This window comes from Rana temporaria, chromosome 3 (assembly GCF_905171775.1).
Source record: "Rana temporaria chromosome 3, aRanTem1.1, whole genome shotgun sequence".
NCBI classification, from domain to species: Eukaryota; Metazoa; Chordata; class Amphibia; order Anura; family Ranidae; genus Rana; species Rana temporaria.
In genome coordinates, this window is record NC_053491.1 from 20592553 (window position 1) to 20618763 (window position 26211).

Below are 26211 nucleotides of genomic sequence, written 5' to 3' on the forward strand. Positions count from 1 at the left end.
AGACTCTGCCAAACTCTTGGCTGGCTCGTCAAAAAACTGTTAGGCCCCGTACACACGACCGGATCTGTCCGCTGAAACTGGTCCGACGGACCAGTTTCAGCAGACATGTTCGGTCGTGGGTAGGCCCGACCGGACAATTGTAGCATGCTAAGAAATCTGTCCGCTGAAAACCTGTCCGTCGGACGTGTTCGGTCGTCTGTACAGACTCACCGGACACGTCTGATCGGCCGCCGTCCCTCGCATGCTTCGTACTGATTCGACGCATGCGTGGAAGCTTTGAACTTCCAGGGCTGCCCACGTCGCTGCGTCATCGTCGCGGCGACGGCGCGGCCACGTCCCCACGTATTGTTTACGCGCGGATTTCTGTCTGATGGTGTGTACAACCATCAGACAGAAATCTCCGGGCGGACAAGTCCGCTGAAAACGGTCCGGCGGACCGTTTTCAGCGGACTGTCCGTCCATGTGTACGAGGCCTTATAGAAATATTTCTGATTGGGACTCCAAAAACAGAAGTTACTACTGCAGCTGCAGGAACAGATACACAGGACGCAATCACTGTGTGTAAAATGTCAGTTCAGTGACAAACTTTATTATTACATGTTATTTTATACATAGATAAGAAAGGGGTGGTGTGAGATGTTATTAAAAACTAACAAATAGAAATATGTTATTAAAAACTAACAAATGGGAATATATTATTAAAAGCTAGCGAATAGAACAATTGCAAAAGTAAAACCTTGAGAGGGGAGGGGTGTTAGGTGAAGGTTACAGAACACATTTCAACAGCGTGAACAAAATGGAGTCTCTTGTGCTTAAATGAACAGCACAGTGAATGTCCGTGTCAGAATCAAACAGAAAAAAGAGAAGAGACTTAGGCCCCATACACACGGGAGGATTTATCCGCGGATACGGTCCAGCGGACCGTTTCCACGGATAAATCCTCTCGAGGATTTCCGCGGATTTCTATGCGATGGAATGTACTCACCATCGCATTGAAATCCGCGCCAAAATCCTCTGGCGATGACGTGTCGCGCCGTCGCCGCGATTATGACGCGGCGACGTGCGCGACGCTGTCATATAAGGAATTCCACGCATGCGTCGAATCATTACGACACATGCGGGGGATCCCTTCGGACGGATGGATCCGGTGAGTCTATACAGACCAGCGGATCCATCCGTTGGGATGGATTCCAGCAGATAGATTTGTTTGGCATGTCAGCAAATATTCGATCTGCTGGAATCCATCCCAGGGGAGAAATATCCGCGGAAACAGATCTGCTGGAGTGTACACACCATAGGATCTATCCGCTGAAACCCATTTGCTGGGATTTTTCAGCGGATGGATTCTATCGTGTGTATGGGGCCTTAGAAAATAATAAACAGTAATTTAGATTATCTTACCTTTCAAACACCCAGGAGGACTAGATCAAGCAGGTTCAGAACCAGGCGGTGGATCTGGGTCACTGGCCAACTAGCCCCTGTTTTTCCACCAACGTTGGTTCGCAGTGAGCTTTTGGAGGTCCAATACTCACTGAATTCTGTCGAGACTGTTCGACACAAAATCCATGCATTGGTTTCCGGCTCGAAGGACCAAAAATGTTAGGATTCTTCTTCCCCTGTGATCAAACTCCAGGGGCTAGATTCAGATAGCCCTGCGTAATTTTGTGCGGGCGTAACGTATCTCCATATAGGGCGCAAGTTCCGTATTCATAAAGAACTTGCGCCCTGAGTTACGGCGGCGTAACGTATGTGGGCCCGCGTAAGCCCGCCTAATTCAAATGGGGATGATGTGGGCGTGTTTTATCTAAATTAATGGTGACCCCGCGCATGCGCCGTTCGTGAAAGAATCCCAGTGCGCATGCTCGAAATTCCGCCGCAAATCGTCATTGCTTTCGACGTGAACGTAAATTACGTCCAACCCTATTCGCGAACGACTTACGCAAACGACGTAAAAAATTCAAAATTCGACACGGGAACGACGTCCATACTTAACATTGGTTGCTCCTCATATAGCAGGAGCAACGTTACGCCGGAAAAAGCCTTACGCAAACGACGTAAAAAATTCCGTTGGGCGCACGTACGTTTGTGAATCGGCGTATCTAGGTTATTCGCATATTCTACACCGAAAACGACAGAAGTGCCACCTAGCGACGAGGGTAAATATGCACCCTGAGATACGACGGCATAAGAGACTTACGCCAGTCGGATCTTGGCCTAATTTCGGCGTATCTTGCTTTCTGAATACAGAAAGAAGAAGCTTTGAATTTACGCGGCGTATCTATAGATACGCCGGCGTAAATTCTTGCTGAATCTAGCCCCAGGTGTTTTAAAGTGAAGGTAATTTATTCAAAATGTACCAGTACCCTTTGGATGCATGCTTACAAGGCAAAGGATTCAGCATAAGAGAGACTGAGGGAGGGATAGCCCCCCTCCTCATACTTACAATAAAACAGTTATAATGCTTCTTATTGGCTAAGGAAAATACTGAAGTTCTTGGTACAGCATGGTACTTTATTGCTTATCAGCATGTTCCCTTACATTCTGTTAACAATATATGGTTAAGCCTAATATCTCTATATTCTACTTATGGGGTTAGTTGAAAAAAAAAATACAGCAAGTTAATACAACATGTGCTCGGAAGCCATCTTAAAAATCAGTCTCAGCTCTGTTTAACCACTTAAGGACCCATTCACGCCGATATACGCCGGCAGAATGGCATGGCTGGGCACAATCACGTACCTGTACGTGTCTCTTTAAGCCCAGCCGTGGGGTTGCGCGGACGCTGCTGGCACGCGCACGTGACCCGGTCCCAAGCTTTGTGTCCCGCGATCGGTCTCCGGAGCTGAAGAACGGGGAGAGGTGTGTGTAAACACACCTTCCCCGTTCTTCACAGTGGCGCTGTCATTGATCGTCTGTTTCCTGATATAGGGACAGACGATCAATGATGTCACACGTCCAGCCCCGCCCCCTACAGTTAGAAACACATATGAGGTCACACTTAACCCCTTCAGCGCCCCCCTAGTGGTTAACTCCCAAACTGCAATTGTCATTTTCACAGTAAACAATGCATTTTTATAGCACTTGTTGCTGTGAAAATGACAATGGTCCCAAAAATGTGTCAAAATTGTCCGATGTGTCCGCCATAATGTCGCAGTCACGAAAAAAATTGCTGATCGCCGCCATTAGTAGTAAAAAAATTTTTTTTTTATAAAAATGCAATAAAACTATCCCCTATTTTGTAAACGCTATAAATTTTGCGCAAACCAATCGATAAACGCTTATTGCAATTTTTTTTTTTACCAAAAATAGGTAGAAGAATACGTATCGGCCTAAACTGAGGAAAAAAAATGTTTTTATATATTTTTGGGGGATATTTATTATAGCAAAAAGTAAAAAATATTGAATTTTTTTCACAATTGTCGCTCTATTTTTGTTTATAGCGCAACAAATAAAAACCGCAGAGGTGATCAAATACCACCAAAAGAAAGCTCTATTTGTGGGAAAGATTTTCAGAAAGAGGCAGAGGAATCACAGCATCTATGTTCTTCTGAGTACACATTTCTTAGTGGTTAGCACTTGTGCCTTGCAGCTCTAGGGTCCTCGGTTCATATCCTAACCAGGACACTACCTTCATGGACTTTGCATGTTTTCCCTGTGCTTGCGTGTGTTTCCTCTGGGCATTCTGGTTTCCTCCCACACTCCAAAGACATGCAGGTACGTTAACTGGCTCCTGTCTAAATTTGCCCCAAGTATGCTTATGTCTGCATGTAAGATAGGGATCTTATGTTGCAAGCTCCTTGAGAGCAGGGACTGGTGTGAATGCGCAATATGTAAAGCACTGTGTAAACAGTCAATGCAAAGTAAATACTTGTAATAAAAGAAAAATGCTTACTGAAATCACTATATATATATATATACTGTATATATATATGGCCTTTTACCCACAGGATGCTCGGTCTCCATTATTTGTAGGATTTATGTCCTGGTCTGTCTGCCGTCCTGTGGTTCCTGTCGCATTTTCCATGTCATTGATCTCTTTTAAGCATAACCTTGGGTTTGATGCAAAATACATCTTGCCGGTTTTGATGGTGAGGCTGTGTTTCGTAAAATCCCACAGTTGCTGTAGATTTTTGTTGCCCAGAACATAAAAGGCGTAATTCCTGCACAAAATGTATGTAAAAAGATACTTTTAATCAACAAAGTTGACTTCACTACTACAATTTCTGTTCACACAAGGTAGTATGGTGTATTTACAGCTTTTGTCACAACATTTTACCAGCTGCATATAGACAATTGACATGGCTTATATTGTTTTCACTTCTTTATGCCCACAGTGAATCTCTAGATTACCGAATTGATGTGTAAAGGTCGAGTTGGCCAAAAGCTAGCCACTGTGCTCTTCTCTATCCAGTTACTGTAGGTCTTCTGACCACAGTTTGGTGCATAGCTACACAAAAAGACTGATTATCTAAACAGCTCTTTTGACCACAGTGAAAGACCATGGCTACACAAAAAAAAAAAAAATCTCTAACCAGGTCTTCTGACCAAATTGAAGGAGCATGACTACACAAGAAGACCGATATTCCAACCAGGTCTTCTGAATACAGTGAATGAGTATGGCTACACAATAATACTAATTGTCCAAGTCCTCTGACCACATTGAAGGAGCATGGCTACACAACAAGACCACTTCTCCAACTAAATCTTATAACCACAGTGAAAGACAATGGCTACACAACAAGACCATTTCTCCAACCAAGTCTTCCAGCCATGGTGAAGGAAAATGGCTACACAACAAGACCGATTCCCCAACCAAGTCTTCTGGTCACAGTGAAGGAACATGGCTACTCAAAAAGACCAATTCTCCAACCAAGTCTTCTTACCACAGTGAAGGAGCATGGCTACACAAGACCAATTCGCCAACCAAGTCTTCTGACCACAGTGAGGGAGCATGGCTACACAACAAGACCAATTCTCCAACCAAGTCTTCTGACCACAGTGAGGGAGCATGGCTACACAACAAGACCAATTCTCCAACCAAGTCTTCTGACCACAGTGAGGGAGCATGGCTACACAACAAGACCGATTTTCCAACCAAGTCTTCTGACCACAGTGCAAAAGCATGGCTACACAACAAGACCAATTCTCTAACCAAGTCTTCCAGCCATGGTGAAGGAAAATGGCTACACAACAAGACCGATTCCCCAACCAAGTCTTCTGGCCACAGTGAAGGAACATGGCTACACAAGACCAATTCGCTAACCAAGTCTTCTGACCACAGTGAGGGAGCATGGCTACACAACAAGACCGATTTTTCAACCAAGTCTTCTGACCACAGTGAAAAAGCATGGCTACACAACAAGACCAATTCTCTAACCAAGTCTTCCAGCCATGGTGAAGGAAAATGGCTACACAACAAGACCGATTCCCCAACCAAGTCTTCTGGCCACAGTGAAGGAACATGGCTACACAAGACCAATTCGTTAACCAAGTCTTCTGACCACAGTGAGGGAGCATGGCTACACAACAAGAACAATTCTCCAACCAAGTCTTCTGACCACAGTGAGGGAGCATGGCTACACAACAAGACCAATTCTCCAACCAAGTCTTATGACCACTATGAAAAAGCATGGCTACACAACAAGACCAATTCTCTAACCAAGTCTTCCAGCCATGGTGAAGGAAAATGGCTACACAACAAGACCGATTCCCCAACCAAGTCTTCTGGCCACAGTGAAGAAGCATGGCTATACAAAACTAGACCTTTTCTTCAAATAAAAAAATTTCACACTCTGTTAATTAGGACTATACTTTCAGGGATCATTTCTGTAGGATGAAAAGGGAGAAATGTGCTTGAAAGTGTCCAAACTCACCTTCCACGATGATGAATTTTAGGGTTCTTGTCTTGATCCAGGGTAAATCCGATTGCCTCTCGGGGGATCAGGAAGGAATTTTTTCCCCTGCTGTAGCAAATTGGATCATGCTCTGCTGGGGTTTTTTGCCTTCCTCTGGATCAACTGCGGGTATGGAGTTGGGTGTATGGGATTGTACTGTGTTTTTTATTTTGTTTGTTTATTTTTTGTGGTTGAACTGGATGGACTTGTGTCTTTTTTCAACCTGACTAACTATGTAACTATGTAATTAGCCATTGTACTTCGGCTACAGTGGTCAAAGAGCTGGGAAGTAGAGTTTGCTTTGGCTGAGGTATGTGTGAGAAAACAACTGCGATGAACTCTGTCTCATCCGTCTCCATCCTAGCCCTCCGTATGAAGTACATGTAACAAATACTGCCACGTACACACGGTCGTGTTTCGGCATGAAAAAAAACGACGTTTTTAAAAACTTCATTTAAAATGATCGTGTGTGGGCTTCACATCGTTTTTCGGCTTCTGAAAAGTTTTTTATAATGTCGTTTTTTGGGTTGTAAAAAATGGTCGTGTGTGGGCTAAAAGACATTTTAAACCTGCGCATGCCCAGAAGCGAGTTATGAGACGGGAGCGCTCGTTCTGGTAAAACTACCATTCATAATGGAGTAAGCACATTCATCACGCTGTAACAGACAGAAAAGCGCGAATCGTCTTTTACTAACAAGGAATCAGCTAAAAGCAGCCCAGAGGCGAATAGAACTTCCCCTTCAGAGTGCCGTCGTACGTGTTGTACGTCACCGCGCTTTGTTTATCATTTTTCAAAAATGATGGTGTGTGGGCAACATTGTTTTTAATGATGCCGAAAAACAACCGTGTGCACGCGGCATAAGGCTGGGAAATCTATTAACAGAACGTAAAATGGTCACACATGTTTTCTTTGAGAAAGCAAGCTTTTTTTAACCAAGGGAGCACGGTTTGGAGGAAAAACAATTATTGTAAAACGCAGATTTATTTTTTTCAAATGGGGCGTGTACCTATTTTCAAGTCTGAATGGAAGAGGGGAGGTCATATGAAAGATTGGATTATATTGGCAGCAATAGTTGAAGGAAAATTCCACATTTTGTAAATAGGGGTGTAACATGAAACATGTTGAGGAAAATGGACTTCACTTTGAAGCTTGTGACTGCAGCGCACATAATACAGTCAACAAGGAGGCTTCTTTTTTCGCTTCCAGTGCAAACTCTGGTGGAGATGTAGCTTAAAGTGATACTAAAGGCAAGGATATTGTACAGAGTGGCCCCCTTACCTCCTCTTCTAATGTCCCCTGCTGGTGCTGTCCGCTTCTCCTCTCCTGCATGTGCCCACATAGCAAGTCATGTGGTATGGGTGGGGAAACAGGTGCAAGCACGCTCCAGAGCCAAGCTGTGTTGTGCGTCCATAGACACACAGTACGGTTTGGGGCTGGGCCACACCCTTCCCACCCCCCTCACCTCATTTGCATATTCAACGCGGAAATATACGGAAGCGACCCTAGCGGCCAGCGTAAATATGCACCCAAGATACGAAGGCGTAAGAGACTTACGTCAGTCGTATCTAGGACAAATTCGGGCGTATCTGATTCTTTGAATCAGGCGCCAAGATACGACGCCTCACATTCAGACTTACGACGGCGTATCTGGAGATACGCCGTCGTAAGTTGTTTCTGAATCCGGGCCAAAGTGTATATCATTTATAGTTAAACTTACACATTTATCATGATTTAAGACTGAATATTCAGATTCTTGGATAAGTCTAATACTGAACATTGAAGCCATCCACACGATTACATTTGACACGTTGGAAAAAGAAAATATGGACAGCCGCACTCCAAAAAACCTTGATGGTTGTCTTAATTTAAAAAAGGAAAAATGCACTACAAGTCACAGCACACAACACGGGAGTAAAACAGCTGACGTGTTTCGCACGATAAATTATCGCTATGATATTCATAGCTATGATTAAGCACTAATTTATAGTGCAAAACGCGTCAGCTGTTTTACTCCCGTGTTGTGTGCTGTGACTTGTAGTGCATTTTTCCTTTTTAAAATAAAGACAACCATCAAGGTTTTTTGGAGTGCGGCTGTCCATATTTTCTTTTTCCATTTGTTGCCTTGTGCATTGCCAGCACCCTTGATCTCCTGAGACTACACTGATCATCCCAACACAATCCACCTGGAGCGGTAACTTTCTTTCTTACATTTGACACTTTATTATGGTTTTCTTATTATAGGTAACTATGATAAAATGCATGATGAAAACTTTTCCCTAAATACACAAACTACTACAAAATGTTACTCATCTGCACATCTGGTTCCCAACAAAAAAATTATGGTAACAGACAAGACTGTAGACTGACCCATCGGTGAGGTTCTCTCCATTGATGTAACGCAGACTTTTCAGGAAGGACAGCGAAACCAGAGCGTGGGAGTGGCGGATTTTCACGTATCCGGTCACCGTCTCTATGAGACCCATAAAGTTCTCCAGCTCTGCGGCAATATTTTCTGCAAGAAGACAAGACCAGGGTGAGACACAAACAACATTATTCCAATTACACCCAAACAATTGTGTAATAGCTCCAGGACAAGCTTTCAGGGTGTTCCCTTCTTGGTCCAAGCACTACTCTCCACGTTTTTTTTTTTTTTTATGCAGCAGTTTACTACTGATTTTATCTTATTTTTTTTTACACTTCAGCTGCTTCCTGGTTTCTGGTCTAGGCCAAAATGATGTCAAATACCAGACATTTTCAAGGTGCTTCCTGGTTTCTGGTCTAGGCCAAAATTATGTCATAAATACCAGACATTTTCAAGGTGCTTCCTGGTTTCAGGTCTAAGCCACAATGATGGCCTACATCCCAGAAGTCTTCATGGTGCTTCCTGGTTTCTGACGTAGGCCAAAATGATGTCATACATCCCAGGAGTCTTTAGGCCAGTGATGGCGAACCTTGGCACCCCAGATGTTTTGGAACTACATTTCCCATGATGCTCAGCTACTCTTCAGAGTGCATGAGCATCATGGGAAATGTAGTTCCAAAACATCTGGGGTGCCAAGGTTCGCCATCACTGCTTTAGGCGATTCCTGGTTGCAGGCCTAAGCCACAATGATGTCATATATCCCAGGAGGCTTCATGGCGGTTCCTGGTTTCAGGCCTAGGCCACAATGACGTCATACATTCCAGGAGAGTTCATGGTTTTAGGCCTAGGGCACAATTATGTCATACTTCCCAGGAGACTTCATGGTGCTTTCTGGATTCAGGCTAGGCCACAATTATGTAATATATTCTAGGAGACTTCATGGTCCGTCCTGGTTTCTGGTCTAGGCCACAATGTCATCATACATCCCAGGAGACTTTACGGGGGTTCCTGGTTTCTGGCCTAGGCCACAATTAAGTCATACATCCAAGCAAAGCCGGGACAAGGTGTGGGCAGTTGGGGCAGCTGCCCTTGGCATAGTGGGGATATTATTATAAGGGGGGGGGTTTAGAGGGGCGACTTTGTACTAGGAGGATGGATTTGTGTTAGGCAGGGGGTTGGATTTGTGCTAGTAGGGATGATTGGGGGATTTGTGTTAGGTGTAGAAATTTGAGGGGGAGTTCGGATTAGTGCTAGGAGAGGGTATTTGTGCTGGGAGAGGGGAATTTGTGGGGGTTGGGAGATTTATGCTAGGAGGGAGAGGATTTGGAGAGGAAGAGAATTTGAGCTAGGAGGGGGGGGGGATTTGTACATGAAGAGGGGAATTTTTTTGTTTGGGGATAATTTTGAGGGATAGATCAGGGTTCCTACAGAGTCCTGTATCAGCAATCCTGGTCGGATGAAAGACTCCCTCGCTGTGAGGGAGGGACAAGTGTATCAGATGCCTATATCCATCTGCTGTTACCGGGTAACGTGTGTGAATATCAGCCTCTACAGATACGCTTGGGTTTATACTAGGGTTGTCCCGATACCGATACTAGTATCGGTACCGATACCGAGCATTTGCCAGAGTACACGTACCGATCACCGCTGACTGTCCTTGTATGCTCCTCCAGTCCCCCTCCGTTCTGCTGCAGTCCCCTATGTTCTGCTGCAGTCCCCCTCCGTTATGCTTCGTGTCCCCCCTCCATTCTGCTCCGTGCACCCCCCCACCTTCTTTTTCCAAATGAACAGAGTCAGTGATCACCGACTCTGTCCATTCACAGAACTGAAACATTGTAACCTGTGATTACGATGCTTCAGTTTATGAATGGAGAGGAGCCGCTGTCTCCTCTCCATTCATTTTCAGTGCTGCTGAGAAAGGGACTGGGAAATCTCTATCCTCAGTCCCTTTCTCTGTCTCAAAGGGGAGATGTCAGCGGTCTGTTAAAGCAGGGGTTCCGCGGGCAAACTTTTTTTCCCGCATTTAATGGGGTTTACCAATACTAAGGTACTCACTTGTTTAGTCCCTGCAAGTATCCGCTTTCCGTTTTTCTCGCCATTGTGCTTGTGGGCATCGTGAAGCCCACAAGCAATCATTTCCTGGATGCGGTGAATGCTCAGCTCCCAGCATTCACCGCTTATTCTCGCGCCTGCGCAGTGCTTACGGTGAGTAGCGCCGTAAACTAAAAGGTTGCCATCACTACGGGCGGTGTCATTGAAAGTTCACGCCCCGTTGTGATGGCATGCACAATCTAAATAAACATGACACGGCTCAGTACGGGGATAGAGCTGCAGCACTGTGCTCCCAGAAAACACTGCAGCCAAGTCCCACATTGCATTGCGGCGCTGGGGAAAGACTTGGAAACGCCTACTCCCGCGGGAGGGGAATCCCGGAAGTCGCTTTATGAAAGGCAAATACAGTTGTATTCAAAATTATTCAACCCCCACTGAAATTGATTGTTTTGGCCAGTTTGACATTGATTTTGATCATTCAGTCATCCTGCTTACAACTAAATCAAAGAGGCACGTGTAGGTCAGACAAATATAACATAACATTTATAATAAAATAACCACAAATGTCTTTTCTGTGTTCACATCATTATCAGTTTTATTCAACCCCCAAGTGACATTCAATCTTAGGACTTAGTACAACATCCTTTTCCAGTTATAACAGCTTTTAAACTTGAAGCATAGCTTGACACAAGTGTCTTGCAGCGATCTACGGGTATCTACGCCCATTCGTCATGGGCAAAAGCCTCCAGTTCAGTCACATTCTTAGGCTTGCGCACTGCAACTGCTTTCTTTAAGTCCCACCAGAGGTTCTCAATCGGATTTAAGTCTGGTGACTGCGATGGCCACTCCAAAATGTTCCAGCCTTTAATCTGCAACCATGCTCTAGTGTAGTTGGAGGTATGCTTGGGATCATTGTCCTGTTGAAAGGTCCAACCTCTCCCAAGCCTCAGGTTTGTGACGGACTGCATCACATTGTCATCCAATATCTCCTGGTACTGAAGAGAATTCATGGTACCTTGCACACGCTGAAGCTTCCCTGTACCTGCAGAAGCAAAACAGCCCCAAAGCATGATTGACTCCCCGCCATGCTTCACAGTAGGCAAGGTGTTCTTTTCATCATAGGCCTTGTTCTTCCTCCTCCAAACATAGCTTTGATCCATGGGCCCAAACAGTTTCATCAGTCCACAGAACACAATCCCAAAACTTCTGTGGTTTGTCCACATGACTTTTGGCATACTGCAGTTGACTCTTCTTATTCTTTAGAGACAGCAAGGGGGTGCGCCTGGGAGTTCTGGCATGGAGGCCTTCATTACGCAGTGTGCGCCGTATTGTCTGAGCAGAAACTTCAGTACCCACATCTGAGAAATATTTTCTCAGTTCCTCAGCAGTCACACAGGGACTTTTCTCCACTCTACGCTTCAGGTAGCGCACAGCAGTCGAAGTCAGCATCTTCTTTCTGCCACGACCAGCTAGCGTTTCAACAGTGCCCTTTGCCTTGAATTTGCGAATGATGCTTCCTATGGTGTCTTTTGGTATGTTTAACATCTTTGCAATCTTCTTATAGCCATTGCCCTTCCTGTGAAGAGTAATCACCTCTTCTCTTGTCTTCCTAGACCATTCTCTTGACCTCACCATGTTTGTAACCACACCAGTAAATGTCTAGAAGGAGCTGAGTATCACAGTCATTTTAAAGCTGCCTGATTGGTGCTTATTAGGCTTTATTACTGCTCCTTGACATCCACAGATGTTTTCAATACCTGATTGAATACACTTCAATGAACCTCTGTTCTTCAGAGTGGTAATCTTTAAGGGGTTGAATAATTGTGTAAATGAAGAATTCACAAAATAAATATTTACTACTGTATTACAAAACCGATTGATGTCATTTTAGTTGCATATGGTTCTTTAAGAAGTCCTTGTAGGATTTCATTCTGAATACAATTACAAATGTACACTAAATTCCCTAAAATCCTTTACAGCATTGGGGGGTTGAATAATTTTGAACACAACTGTACAAGGGCCCGGATTCACAAAGCACTTGCGCCGACGTATCTCAAGATACGCCCCGTAAGTGCAAATGTGCGCCGTCGTATCTGTGCGCCGGACCCACAAACTAAGATACGCCTAAAAACTGGCTTCATCCCGCCGACGTAACTTGCCTACGCCGGCATAGCGTGGGCGCATATTTAGGCTGGACGCATGTGGCGCTCCCATTGATTTTCTTTTCAAATATGCAAATGAGGGAAATATAGCGATTTTACGAACGTACGTGTGCCCAACGCAGGCTACGCGATGTGCGCGTAAGTTGTATGTCCGGCGTAAAGTTAAGCCCCATAAAGGAGGTGTAACCCAGCAGCAGACATGTAAAGGTCTGGCCGTAGGCAGTGATCCGGCGTATTTTAGCCAGTTGTTCTGACGTAGTTATGAGCATGCGCAGAGGGATGCGTCCTCGTCTCGGCGCATGCGCAGTTAGTGATACGTATCTGTCTGGCGCTCGGCCCATCATTTGCATGGGGTCACACCTCATTTGCATGGCTCACGCCCACTTCCACCTACGCCGACTTACGCCTTCGAAACCCAGCGCAGTTTTGGCATCACTGGCTTAGTGAATTCCATGCTTGCCTCTCTGCGCTGCGTCGGCGTAGCGTATATTATTTGCGCTATGGCGGCGTAATGTGCGCCAGCTGTCTGTGAATCTGGGCCATGGTATTTACATATGTAAAAAAAAAAATGTTGTGCCTTTTGATGATGTACATATTGCAGCGGTTGTGTTACATTATAGTTGTGATTTTGGGTGAACCTCTGCTTTAAGGCCCCTGATATCTCACCAAAGCCCCCCAACAGGGCTGATAAAAAAAACAAAAAAAAATGAATTGGAAAAAAATAATAAAAATTTTAATAAAAAACACACTGACACGTCCACCCCTACTAAAAAGAAAGCATTGTAAAAAAAACAAACAAAAAATGGTAAAAAATTATTAAAAAATGAATTGTAAAAAAACTGACACATGTGCCACTGTCACATGACATTAAAAAAAGTATCGGTAATCGGTATCGGCGAGTACTTGAAAAAAAGTATCAGTACTTGTACTCGGTCTTAAAAAAAAAAGTGGTATTGGGACAACCCTAGTTTATACTGTGCCAGTCAGTGGGAAGTGCCTATAGTGCTGACTGTGAAGGACTTTTATGCAATTGCCTATATGCTTCAGTTTAATTCTCTCCCTGCTATTTTAATGTGTGTGTGTTATGTGTAGAAGGTGATTTCATTTGGACCCGAGTGACTCATTCCTCTGCATAACAGACTGTTGAAATGCGCATCACCAGCCAGCTCTCTATTCTAAAGGGTAATTGATCTATTGTGTGTGTGAAGAAGACCTGTGTTTACCCTTAAGAGATGTGTATTGTATCGTCAGGCTAAATGATTAGATAATTGGCTCATGTTAATTATTCTGATTGCTTCGTTGTAGTAATTACCTCTTCTATATGAGGAGCCAAGCTGTCTAGATAACGTATTCTGTTACAATTAGTAATTAACTTCACTGATGTCATTATCTAAAGAAATGTGTCTTGTCAGGGTCGGCACCAGAGTGTCTACCTATAATCTGTATGGGAGCCCCAGTGTGTGAAAAGGGGGTGGAGATTTCATTGTTCTTTGATTCAAGATTAGCTTGAAAACTGTATATAACTAGCAGAATGTTGCCATTAAAGTGTCTCTTGTTCCAGCATTAAGCTTTGGCTCATGTATGGATTCTTCAGCGATTCCAGGGATATTCCTACTCGTGGAATATTGTGTGATTTTCTTTTATGGGAAGAAGGGAATGCTTGACGGGGATATTTTCTACTACCGTCACAACTGGTTGGCAGCAGCGGGATTTTCCCTTCTACTTTCCTTTACACCAGGATTCCAAGCAGACACGGGGAACAGTGAATGGAAGACTGGTACACCCGGCTTAAAAGAAATACACTGAAAGAACTACTGGAAGTTTGTGGAAGGATTGCTAGCAACAAAACCAAGCGGGTCATCATAGCAGAATTAATGGAGCTAGACCAGGAGAACTTGGTTGCAGCAACGCCAGCAGTACAAGAGATAGAGACACCAGTGATTCAGGAGGAGGAATCACCAGCCAACAAGGTAATGAGAGAGAAGCTAGCATGGTTCGGTCCGAACCCAATGGCAGTTGTGGTGCTGAAAGTGATGGACCTGTTAGCGAAGGAGGCTAAACAAATAAGAGACGCAGAGCTACAGTTAAAACTGGCAGCAGTCCAACAAGCAGCCGCACATTCTCCAAACAGTGAGTACAGCACAGCAGACACAAGGAAGATTCCGTTTAGCGCTTTTAAAGCTTTTGATGAAAAAGACTGTGAAATTGATAACTACCTGGCAGATTTTGAGCGACAATGTAACCTGCACCGAATAGCTAGAGGGGAGTGGGTTTCAATATTGTCAGGCAAACTGTCGGGCAAAGCTTCTGATGCTTTCCGGACCGTGCCAGAGCAGGAGATCCATAGCTACGCCAGGGTTAAAGAAGTGCTCCTGGCTCGTTATGCAGTAACCCCAGAGTCCTACCGACAGAAGTTCAGGGACTCACGCAAAACCACGAAAGACTCTTACGTGGAATGGGCATGCCAGTTATCCCTGTCGGCCTCTAACTGGGTTAACAGCAGCCAGGCCACCACCGCAGAGGACATTTTGCAACTAATGCTCCTGGAGCAATTTTACAATCACATCCAGACGGATGTCAAAGACTGGGTGAGAGATCGCAGGCCCATGACTCTACCAGAGGCCGCTAAGTTGGCGGATGAATATGCGGATACTCGCAAGACGAACCAGGTCACACCACGGGTACAACCTCCATGACCAACCGTGCCCTCACACCCACCAGCCGCTAGATACCAACCTCCTAACAGACCGGTGACATCTAGCCCTCGCTATCCACGCCAGGAGGACAACGAACAACGCTGCTTCCGGTGCAAACAGCTGGGTCACTTCAAGCAGAATTGCCCCATGGACGACAACACCAGGTCAAATTGGTCTCGACCTGGGTACCGCCCACCAGCAGCAGCCCATTGTGTAGACTTGGCTTGGGATCCCCAGGAGCTGGGTCAGGAAGTACCATTGGGCACCCTTTACGAAGCCCTCATGGTACAATCTGTTATTACGGACAACAGAAAACACCATTGTCAGCTGGTCATGGTTAACGGAAAAAACGCCCGGGGATTAAGAGACAGCCGGGTGGGCGACAGCCATGAGCCGGAGGGGCCCTGGAGGGAGCTGGGCAGAAAGAGGCACCGCCGGCTACCCTCCAAGAAGAAGAGGTCCTGGAAGCCGTATAACAAGCTGACCTGGGAGGAGAAGAAGCGACTGGAGGAGAGGGTGTGGCAGCGGGCGTCCAAGATGCGGGCCGAGATGTTTGCCAAGGGCCAACCGGTGGCCCCTTACAACACCACCAAGTTCCTGCAGAAGGACTTTTCCGAGACCTACGAGAAGTACCACGTGGAGAGCCTGCAGGACATGAGCAAGCAGGAGCTGATCCGTGAGTACATGGAGCTGGAGAAGTGCATAAGCCGCATGGAGGAGGAGAACAACCGCCTGAGGTCACAGCAGGCCGACCCCCCCAGGCTCCATGAACTGGAGATGGAGCTGGAGAAGCTCAAAGAGGAGAACCGGCGGCTGCGGAGGGAGCAGGTGGTGGCTGACCCTATGGGGCACTGATCCAACCCCCCCGGACTCTGAGCACCAGTGCTACAGCATTTCAACAAATATCAATTTTTCTTTTTATGAATCTCCTGTGATTGTCACTTCAGAGCCATAACCTGCCCCCTCCCATAGCGGGACACCTAGACGGCGGCGCACAGACCCATCCGCCGTCTTCACACGGACTTCTGGTGACTCTGCAGATCGCACAAAGACTTGGGGACTGACCGGCGTGTGATCTGACGACCCGGTGGCATACCTGAGTCGGGAAGCTGTTGCCAAGGGAGGTCAGTTACGCCACCATTGAAAAAGAGTGTTTGGCCTTGGTATGGGCACTCAAAAAGCTCACACCTTACCTTTATGGCCGGGCTTTCACTCTCATCACCGATCACAACCCCTTGGTGTGGCTTAACCGGGTTTCAGGGGACAACGCCGTTTGCTACGCTGGAGCTTGGCCTTACAGCCCTATGACTTTACGATTCATTATCGCCCAGGCAAGCAAAACGGGAATGCCGATGGATTGTCACGCCAAACGGAGTTAACCTCGGACTAAAAGCTCTGAACCCGTCAACCCTACTGGACCAGGAAAGGTCCAACCGAGTTGCCGGAGCAGGGAGAAAAAGGGGGGCCATTGTGAAGGACTTTTATGCAATTGCCTATATGCTTCAGTTTAATTCTCTCCCTGCTATTTTAATGTGTGTGTGTTATGTGTAGAAGGTGATTTCATGTGGACCCGAGTGACTCATTCCTCTGCATAACAGACTGTTGAAATGCGAATGTCCCATCACCAGCCAGCTCTCTATTCTAAAGGGTAATTGATCTATTGTGTGTGTGAAGAAGACCTGTGTTTACCCTTAAGAGATGTGTATTGTATCGTCAGGCTAAATGATTAGATAATTGGCTCATGTTAATTATTCTGATTGCTTCGTTGTAGTAATTACCTCTTCTATATGAGGAGCCAAGCTGTCTAGATAACGTATTCTGTTACAATTAGTAATTAACTTCACTGATTTCATTATCTAAAGAAATGTGTCTTGTCGGGGTCGGCACCAGAGTGTCTACCTATAATCTGTATTGGAGCCCCAGTGTGTGAAAAGGGGGTGGAGATTTCATTGTTCTTTGATTCATGATTAGCTTGTAAACTGTATATAACTAGCAGAATGTTGCCATTAAAGTGTCTCTTGTTCCAGCATTAAGCTTTGGCTCATGTATGGATTATTCAGCGATTCCAGGGATATTCCTACTCGTGGAATATTGTGTGATTTTCTTTTATGGGAAGAAGGGAATGCTTGACAGGGATATTTTCTACTACCGTCACACTGACGAATAAAACTACTGCTTACATCAGAAGTGACTGTGTATCTGTGCCTCCATGCTTGGGGTGAAACTACTTGCATTACTGCTGTAAATACTCTTTCTACTACCGTCTCTCCGGTAATAAACGTTGCCTGGTTTATAAAGTCAGTACGTGTGATTCCCTCTATGAAGCCGCTACACCCTACACCCCGCTTACATACCTCAACCTCCGAAAAGTCAAGGTAAGATCCACCTGAACAGAAGAACAAGATCTGATCATGAAAAACACTAAAAGAAATGAACCAACGTAATGAGAAAACCATCGTTGGATGGAAACCACAACTGCAGGATACAGAAGTAGTATTGTAAATGAGAGCAATGTCTGTCCAGGGCCCAGAAAATGATTCACCACTTGGCCGGGACCCGCTCATCTTCTCCCCAATGGTCTGATGTGGTCATTACTACCCCATAGAAATCATTGTCCATCAACCACGCCATTGTCTTTTTTTTTTTTTTTTCTACTTACGGCCTCTGCGGATGTTGAGCACAAGGTTTCCTTGCAGCACTGTACATCCTTCCAACATCTGGGCGGAGGTGACGGAATCAATGGTCTTCTCCTCGATGCAGACTTTAGGACAATGGCCCTCACATGGAATGCAGAACATACTGCAAGAGAGAAGCATAACGTCATCATCAAGATTACAGAGAGCAAGTGACACACATTTTATGATGGCTCTTCTTCAGTGGGTGGTGCGCATGCTCAGAATCACGTCGGAACCACTCCCTAAGATACAACAGATCACTGCCTACGACGTGAACGTAACCTACGCCAAGCCCTATTCACGTACTACGTAAACGACGTAAAATACGACGGCTGTGTTCCCTGGTCCATACCTTAGCATGAGTTGCGCCTCATATATGAGGAATAACTTTACGCCGGACGTACGACTTACGCAAACCGCGTATATTATGCGCCGGGCGCAAGTACGTTCGTGAATCGACGTATCTCCCTCATTTCCATATTTGAATAGGAAATCAATGGGAGCGCGACTTGCGGCCAGCGTAACTATGCGCCCACGATACGCCGACGTAGGAAAGTTACGTCGGTCGGATGAAGCCTATTTTCAGGCGTATCTCAGTTTATGGGCACGGCGCATAGATATGACGGCGCATATTTACACTTAAGCGGCGTATCTCGAGATACGTCAGTGTAAGTGCTTTGTGAATCCGGGCCTTTGTGTCCCCGATTACAGGGTCAGTTAGACATGTCTCTTTCTTTCCTTTCCCTTCTGAGATCAGGATAGAAATAGAGACCTTAGACCCTTTTCCATCCTCCCTCAGCCTATTTATCATTATACGCCCTTTTTCCAGTCGTCAACTAGGTCAGGTATTTTTTTTACTGCCTGATAATGGAAGATATTTCTTTATGTTTGAAACATTATATGAATGTTATGGCCCCCCCTCCCCAAAGGGGACTGTGGTTGGATAACATCAGGGGGTGTTTAGGTCTGGGACCCCCCCTTTTGTTTTGTTTGGAACTCATGCAAGGTTTCTCTCCCCTTTTTATTTTTATTTTTCGGGATGTCTTCCTATTTTGCCCTTATTTTGATAATAACTTTTCCCTTTGTCAAAATGGCCGCTGTGTTGTTTCCGGTTGGAAACGACTTGGGTAGAGATCCATGGAGTGCCCGGCTTCATCGCTTGCCGCGTACCTATGACACGGCACGTTTATCATGCCTGCGCCTGTAGTGACGCGGCTGTATGATTCAATGGGTTTTGGGATTCCAATTGCGGAAGTGACCCTTCCATGTGATGCGGCACGCCAGCGTCGCCGCTGACTGTGTGTCGCGTCTGAATGACGCGGCACGCATGTGACGCGGGACGTATGCGTTGCCGCTCACTGTGTGTCGCGTTTGAATGACGCAGCGCCCATGGCGGGGACATGGGATGACATGGCAGTTTTGGGTCTGTTCGTTGACCCACCTGCTTCTTTTCCCCTTATCTGCCAATCAGGCACAATTAGGGGAGGTCTTTACCACCTGGATCGGGGACAAAAGTAAGTACTTAAGGACGCCAAGGGGGCCCTTTGGCATTCATTCCTCTCTCAGTTCCTGAAGGAGTGGGAGCATTTGTGTGTGAAGGAAATTTTATCCCTCCCCATTTCATATGAAGGGATAGTTGAGGCTTTCCATTCTGGTTGGACAGAAATGTATTTTCAATCAAATAGGGATAGGGAAGGAAAGGGAAGGAAACACAAAAACACGGGAAGGGAGGGCAAAAGGCAGGGAAAGGGAAGGGAAGGACAAGATACACAGGGAAAAGCACTCACATCCGTATATAGTAGAAACAAGGAAAAAACACAATCACTAGAGTGAATGATGGTCGGACTTTGAGGCAAGACCAAATTATTTATTACAAAAGTAGAAAAATTACAACATTGATGAAAAATAAGTAAAACCATCTAAATCTTTAGATGGTTTTACTTATTTTTCATCAATGTTGTAATTTTTCTATTTTTCTACTTTTGTAATAAATAATGGCCCAGATTCAAGAAGCAATTGCGCCCGTGTAACCATAGGTTACACGGCGCAATTGCTTACTTGCTCCGGTGTAACGAGTGCTCCTGATTCAGGAACCTCGTTACACCGACTGCAGCCTAAAATCTGCGCGGCATAAGGCTCTTATGCCACGCAGATTTTAGGCTGCATTCTTGCGTGGGCCGCTAGGGGGCGCTCCCATTGTGATCAGCGTGTAGTATGCAAATTGCATACTTCCACTGATTCACAAACTTGCGCGGGCCCTGCGCAAGCCAGGTACGGAGTTTCCGTACGGCAACTTTAGCGCAAGGCTGCCCCTTCTAATAGTAGGGGCAGCCAATGCTAAAGTATAGCCGCCGCTCCCGCGACGTGAAATTTGAATTTCACGTAGTTTGCGTAAGTGATTCGTGAATGGCGCTGGATGCCATTCACGTTCACTTTGAAGCAAATGACGTCCTTGCGACGTCATTTGCCGCAATGCACGTCGGGAAAGTTTCCCGACGGAGCATGCGCTGTACGCTCCGTGCGGGAGCGCGCCTAATTTAAATGATTCCCGCCCCCGCTCCGTGAATCGAGGGCAGCGCAAAATATTTGCGGGGGCGCAGGGCAAAATCGTTGCCCTGCTCCCCCGCAGATATCGCGCAAATGTACCTGAATCTGGGCCAATATATTTTATACATACTTCCGTCTTGCCTCAAAGTCCGACCATCATTCACTCTAGTGATTGTGTTTTTTCCTTGTTTCCAGAAATTTATTTTCCTTCTTTGTTCTTTCTGAGGCTGGTGAGTAATTTGAAAACTTTACCTCCCTTTTTCCTTTGGGGAATTTCTTACATACAGATACCCCCATTGATCCTTTCAATGTAAGAATAATTTCTTAGTTGAATTTTTGGGATACTTATACATATACATACGTCCTTCCTCCTCCAGTTACACAGCAGGAGAGGAGCTGCTTTTGGATGCCGGCCAAAAGGAATTATTTTTAATTCCGCCCCCTATGGATTTGAGGATTGGGGAACACCAACTTTCTATCTTTGGTACCCTTCACAACGTCTTTGTTTGGGTTCTTGAGAGCACACATTCCGGATGCTTGGGCGCATGTCTCTTCTGAAGCGAGGGTGAGTCATGATTTCTGTCAACTGATGTTGGGGGGATTTTGTTGATGACGGCCCTCTCTCTATGCCTAATATGTCTTTGGTTGTCTTTGATTATTTATTTATTCTGTTTTTATTTTTTGTAGAAATTGATACTGTACAACTTTTCCCTGAGGAAGAATGTATATAATTTGAAACGCGTTGGAAAAATTGTCCTGCACGCTCACAGCTCGCTGTTATTGGGCATGCGGTGACTTACAGTATTTTCTTGAAAAGTTTTTACCATTATTCTTGACATTATTTTTGTTTGTTCTTTTTTTGATATATATTTATGTATTGTAATAAATCTATAACTTTTTATGACCTGGTTGTCGCACACATTTTGTTGCCTTAAAAATCCCATTCCCATTGAGGTTTTTCAGTTCTTTAACCGCTTAACGACCGACGCATGTACATATACGTCGGCAGAATGGCACGAACAGGCAGAACGACGTGCCCGCATGTCGCTGCCTAGACGTGGGCTGGGGATCCGATCGGGACCCCTCCCCAGGTACATACGGCGGTCGTTATTCGTGTGGGAGCGATCCGGGATGAAGAACGGGGAGAGCTGTATGTAAACACGGCTTCCCCATGCTTCACTGTGGCGGCTGCATCGATCGAGTGATCCCTTTTATAGGGAGACACAATCGATGACGTCAGACCTACAGCCACACCCCCCTACAGTTGTAAACACACACTAGGTGAAACATAACTTCTTCAGCGCCCCCTGTGGTTAACTACCAAATTGCAACTGTAATTTTCACAATAAACAATGCAATTTAAATGCATTTTTTGCTGTGAAAATGGTCCCAAAAATGTGTCAAAATTGTCCGAAGTGTCCGCCATAATGTCGCAGTCACGAAAAAAATCGCTGATCGCCGCCATTAGTAGTAAAAAAAAAATAATTAATAAAAATGCAATAAAAGTATCCCCTATTTTGTAAACGCTATAAATTTTGCGCAAACCAACCGATAAACGCTTATTGCGATTTTTTTTACCAAAAATATGTAGAAGAATACGTATCGGCCTAAACTGAGGAAAACATTTTTTTTAATATATATTTGGGGGATATTTATTATAGAAAAAAAGTAAAAAATATTGCATTTTTTTCAAAATTGTCGCTCTATTTTTGTTTATAGCACAAAAAATAAAAACCGCAGAGGTGATTAAATACCACCAAAAGAAAGCTCTATTTGTGCGAAGAAAAAGACGCAAATTTTGTTTCGGTACAACATTGCATGACCGCGCAATTACCAGTTAAAGCAGCGCAGTGCCAAATTGTAAAAACACCTCTGGGCATTTAGCTGCATATTGGTCCGGGGCTTAAGTGGTTAAAGCGGTGGTTCACCCAATAAAAAATTTCTAACACTACATCCAGCCCAGCCCTGCAAATAAAATTACACTGACCTTTTTTTTTTGTCGCCGTAGATAGCGTTTATCGTTAGAATTCACGCGGCTTCCGGGTAGGGAATCCCGCGGGAGCTCTATTCGGCGCCGGTGCGCAGGCGCCGAATAGAGCCGAGCCGACCCGAGCTTCTTTCGGGAAGTCGTGACGCGCTGTATGCGCCGTCGTTTAGCATGTCAATCAATTGGCATGTCAATAGGAATGCCCACTCCCGTGGGATTCCCTACCCGGAAGCCGCGGTGAATTCTAACGATACACGCTATCTACCGCGACAAAAAAAATTATTTGCAGAACTGGGCTGGATGTAGTGTTAGAAATTTTTTATAGGGTGAACCACCGCTTTAAGGGAACCCCTGCCCTAGACTGTCAGAAGTGACTCCTGCAGATAGCAGAAGAAGGATACAGCAGCAATAAATCATACCAGGTGCTTTGGATTGAGACAAGTACACATTCTAAGCATTAAATCGATAGCTAAAGGTTTGTTTTAACCACTTAAGCCCCGGACCATTTCGCTGGCCAAAGACCAGAGCACTTTTTGCGATTCGGCACTGCGTCGCTTTAACGGACAATTGTGCGGTCATGCGACGTGGCTCCAAAACAAAATTGACGTCCTTTTTTTCCCACAAATAGAGCTTTCTTTTGGTGGTATTTGATCACCCATGCAATTTTTTTTTTTGCGCTATAAACAAAAATAGAGCGACAATTTTGAAAAAAAAACAATATTTTTTACTTTTTGCTATAATAAATATCCCCCCAAAAATATATAAAACAAAAACAAAAATTTTCCACAGTTTAGGCCGATACGTATACTTCTACATATTTTTGGTAAAAAGAAAAACGCAATAAGCGTTTGATTGGTTTGCGCAAAAGTTATAGCATCTACAAAATAGGGGATAGATTTATGGCATTTTTATTATTGATTTCTTTTTTTTACTCGTAATGGCGGCGATCTGCGATTTTTATCGTGACTGCGACTTTATGGCAGACAAATCGGACAATTTTTGGGACCATTGTCATTTTTACAGCGATCAGTGCTATAAAAATGCACTGATTACTGTGAAAATGCCACTGGCAGTGAAGGGGTTAACCACTAGGTGGCGTTGAAGGGGTTAAGTGTGTCCTAGGGAGTGATTCTAACTGTAGGGAGGATGGGCTGTGTGTTACACGTCACTGATCACCGCTTTGGATTCTAGGAAGCTGTGATCAGTTTCCTGTCACTAGGAAGAATGGGGAAATGCTTGTTTACATCAGCATTTGCCCGTTCTTCCTCTCCGTGAGACGATCGCGGGTATCCCCGCGGACATCGAGTTCGCGGGATCTGCGGTCGGAGTCACGGAGCTTGCAATGATGCTTCTTAAAGGGGACGTATATATACGTCCATCTGCCTGCCCATGCCATGTATATCGTTGTGTGATGGTCGGCAAGCAGTTAAAAAAAAAAAAACATGTCATACTTGTGTAGCGGGGTCATCCTGTCAGAACTTTACGACAGGTCATCCCCATTGCAAGTAGCAGGAGATATGGACTCCACTGACTCGTAGGAGAAACAGACTACACTTCCCACAATGCCCTGTATTATTGGAACATGTGACACCTCTGCACGGACTTATGGGGGAGGTTATTTAAGGAAAGGGAGTGGCTGCTCTTTTTCTCTCGGGACCTGCACTTCTCTCCTCTGCGGACCCGCTAACAGAGCACAGCCGTGCCGTTAGGCCAGAAGCCTGGGCCTATCCACTGAGAAGCCAGCCATCCAGACGGAAGCAAGACCCCAGCATCCGACCCGTGTTCATGAAGATGAGGAGACTGCCCAGCTGACACTGAAACAGTGGAGTACCTCCATCCGGGATCCTGTGTGCCGTGGAGCAGTGCTTGTCAGCGCGCCCTTTCTGAGGAGAACTCAGGCGGATCGGCCTGTTGGGTGAGAGAGCACATGCTCAACTTCAGACTCTCGGTTTAACACAGACACCTAGTGCCATTTCACAGGCCACAGACATTTGTTCGGCCCCTAGCCGGGACTTAGAGGCCCATTTAACTGTTCCAGTGTTACACAGAAGTGGTTGACGCTGACGAGCAGTCAATCCACCAACATTCAACTACCCTAGACATTTTGTTGCTTAGGCTTCCTTTTCCCCAATTGCCACCGGTGGATTACAAACTTTAACGTGCACCGACCGGCCGCAACGGGGATATTAACTGTTCTGTAGGACTGCCCGTTAGAGGGCGCTCGCGAGCATGGACTGCCTGCTATTAGATTAAACGAATGGTACCATTCATAGGTTAACTTTCTTTTGCTTACATAAATTGCAGATCCTTGCAAGGGCCCTTGCGGATCATATTAAGTCCTTACTTGCTAGTTGTGTTTATGCTTGAACTTATGCTTGCCTGTTAAGTTCTGTACAGTAAACTTATCTCTCTTTACATTCAAATATATTCACTGTGTGGAGTGTATTCTTTTCTTTTCTTTGTCTGGAGGGACCGTCTACAACCGCAGGTAATTCAATTGCTATATTGTCACTGTATATTGCATGCTTGCTATTGTGACTCCAGCTCAGCAGGGGTCACAATATCTCATTCTCCAGACTTCTGATGTGTCAAGGGAGGGTTTGAGTTAGTTAAATAGGGGTGAGCAAAACCAAAAGAGAGTAGATCCCAAATCAAACCAGTGCCTCCTTCGGGGGTAGCGCTACACTTACCTCCTCTGTGCAGTTGGTTTTACACAGAGTGGCACTGATCCTCCTCTTCTGGGGTCCTTCAGTGGCACTCCTGGCTCCTCCTCTTTTCGAGTGCCCCATTGGAGAGCCGCTCCCCCTTTGGGAACTTGTGCGGGCGCGCTTCCGTGTCCTGCTGCGTCCATTGACACAGACAGCAGGACTCAGCCCCGCCCCCGCATCATTGGATTTGATTGACAGCAGCAGGAGCCAATGACTGCGCTGCTATAAATCTCTCCAATCAGAACACGAGACACTGGCTGGAGCTGCTAAGCTTGTCCCCGTCGCTGAAAAGATCGGGTTCAGGTAAGTAAAAGGGGGGCTCTGGGGGGGCACCTGCATCACAAAAGGTTTTTCACCTTAATGCATAGAGTGAAAAACCTTGAGGATTTACAACCCCTTTAGTGCTGCTGCCCCCAAGAGCCCCCCCCCCCCTTTCTTACCTGAACCCAATCTTTCCAGCAACTGGGACAAGCACAACAGCTCCAGCAGCTGTCTCGGGCCCTCATTGGGTAGATTGATAGCATCAGGAGCCATTAGATCCCGCTGCTCTCAATCAAATCCGATGACACAAGAGCTGGGAGGGCGGGGCCGAGTCCCACTGTCTGTGTTCACGGACGCAGCAGCAGGACTAGTGAGTGTGCCCGCACGAGTGCTCCTATGGAAAGTGTCTCTCCGTAGGGGTACCCAATGAAGAGGAGGGGCCAGGAGCACCGCTGGGGCACCCCAGAAGAGGTGGATTGAGGCTGCTCTGTGGAAAAACCTTGCACATGGGAGGAAAGTATAACATGTTTGTTATTAAAAAGAAAAAAGAGCCTTTACAATCACTTTAATAACAAGAAAAGCAATGAAATTCCCTGCAGCTAGCAATTTACCTCCCCAGCAACCACAGATCCTGCAGCCACAAAATACCCCCTAGCAAATATAGACCCACCCCAGCAACAACAGCCCCCCTGCCAGCAATAATATATCTCTCAGGAGCAGGGCAGCCATCAGGAATTATGGGGCCCCTTACACAGCTTCAGGCATGGGCCCCCTGGAGCAGAGAACCAGGGGGGGGGGGGGGGGTGCTGCTGCCTGAAATTGAGAGGGGGGGCCCATTACAAAAAAAAATATATATAAACAAGGGG

The 26211-nt window shown here is 45.6% G+C and overlaps 1 protein-coding gene and 1 pseudogene across 1 annotated transcript in view; one reads left to right on the forward strand and one right to left on the reverse strand.

Annotated features, from left to right (window-relative positions):
• Window positions 1-3930: 3930 nt before the first annotated feature.
• Window positions 3931-26211, reverse strand: part of LOC120931160 (insulin-like growth factor 1 receptor) — a 51968-nt gene continuing 29687 nt past the window's right edge. The window contains exons 4-6 of the mRNA XM_040342351.1: window positions 17827-17966; window positions 8263-8407; window positions 3931-4160 (exon numbers count right to left, since the gene is read on the reverse strand). Coding sequence (XP_040198285.1) covers window positions 3938-4160; window positions 8263-8407; window positions 17827-17966 — 508 coding nt within the window. The 3' untranslated portion in view covers window positions 3931-3937. The remainder of the gene's footprint in view (window positions 4161-8262; window positions 8408-17826; window positions 17967-26211) is intronic.
• LOC120934010 lies at window positions 5802-5940 on the forward strand (annotated as a pseudogene).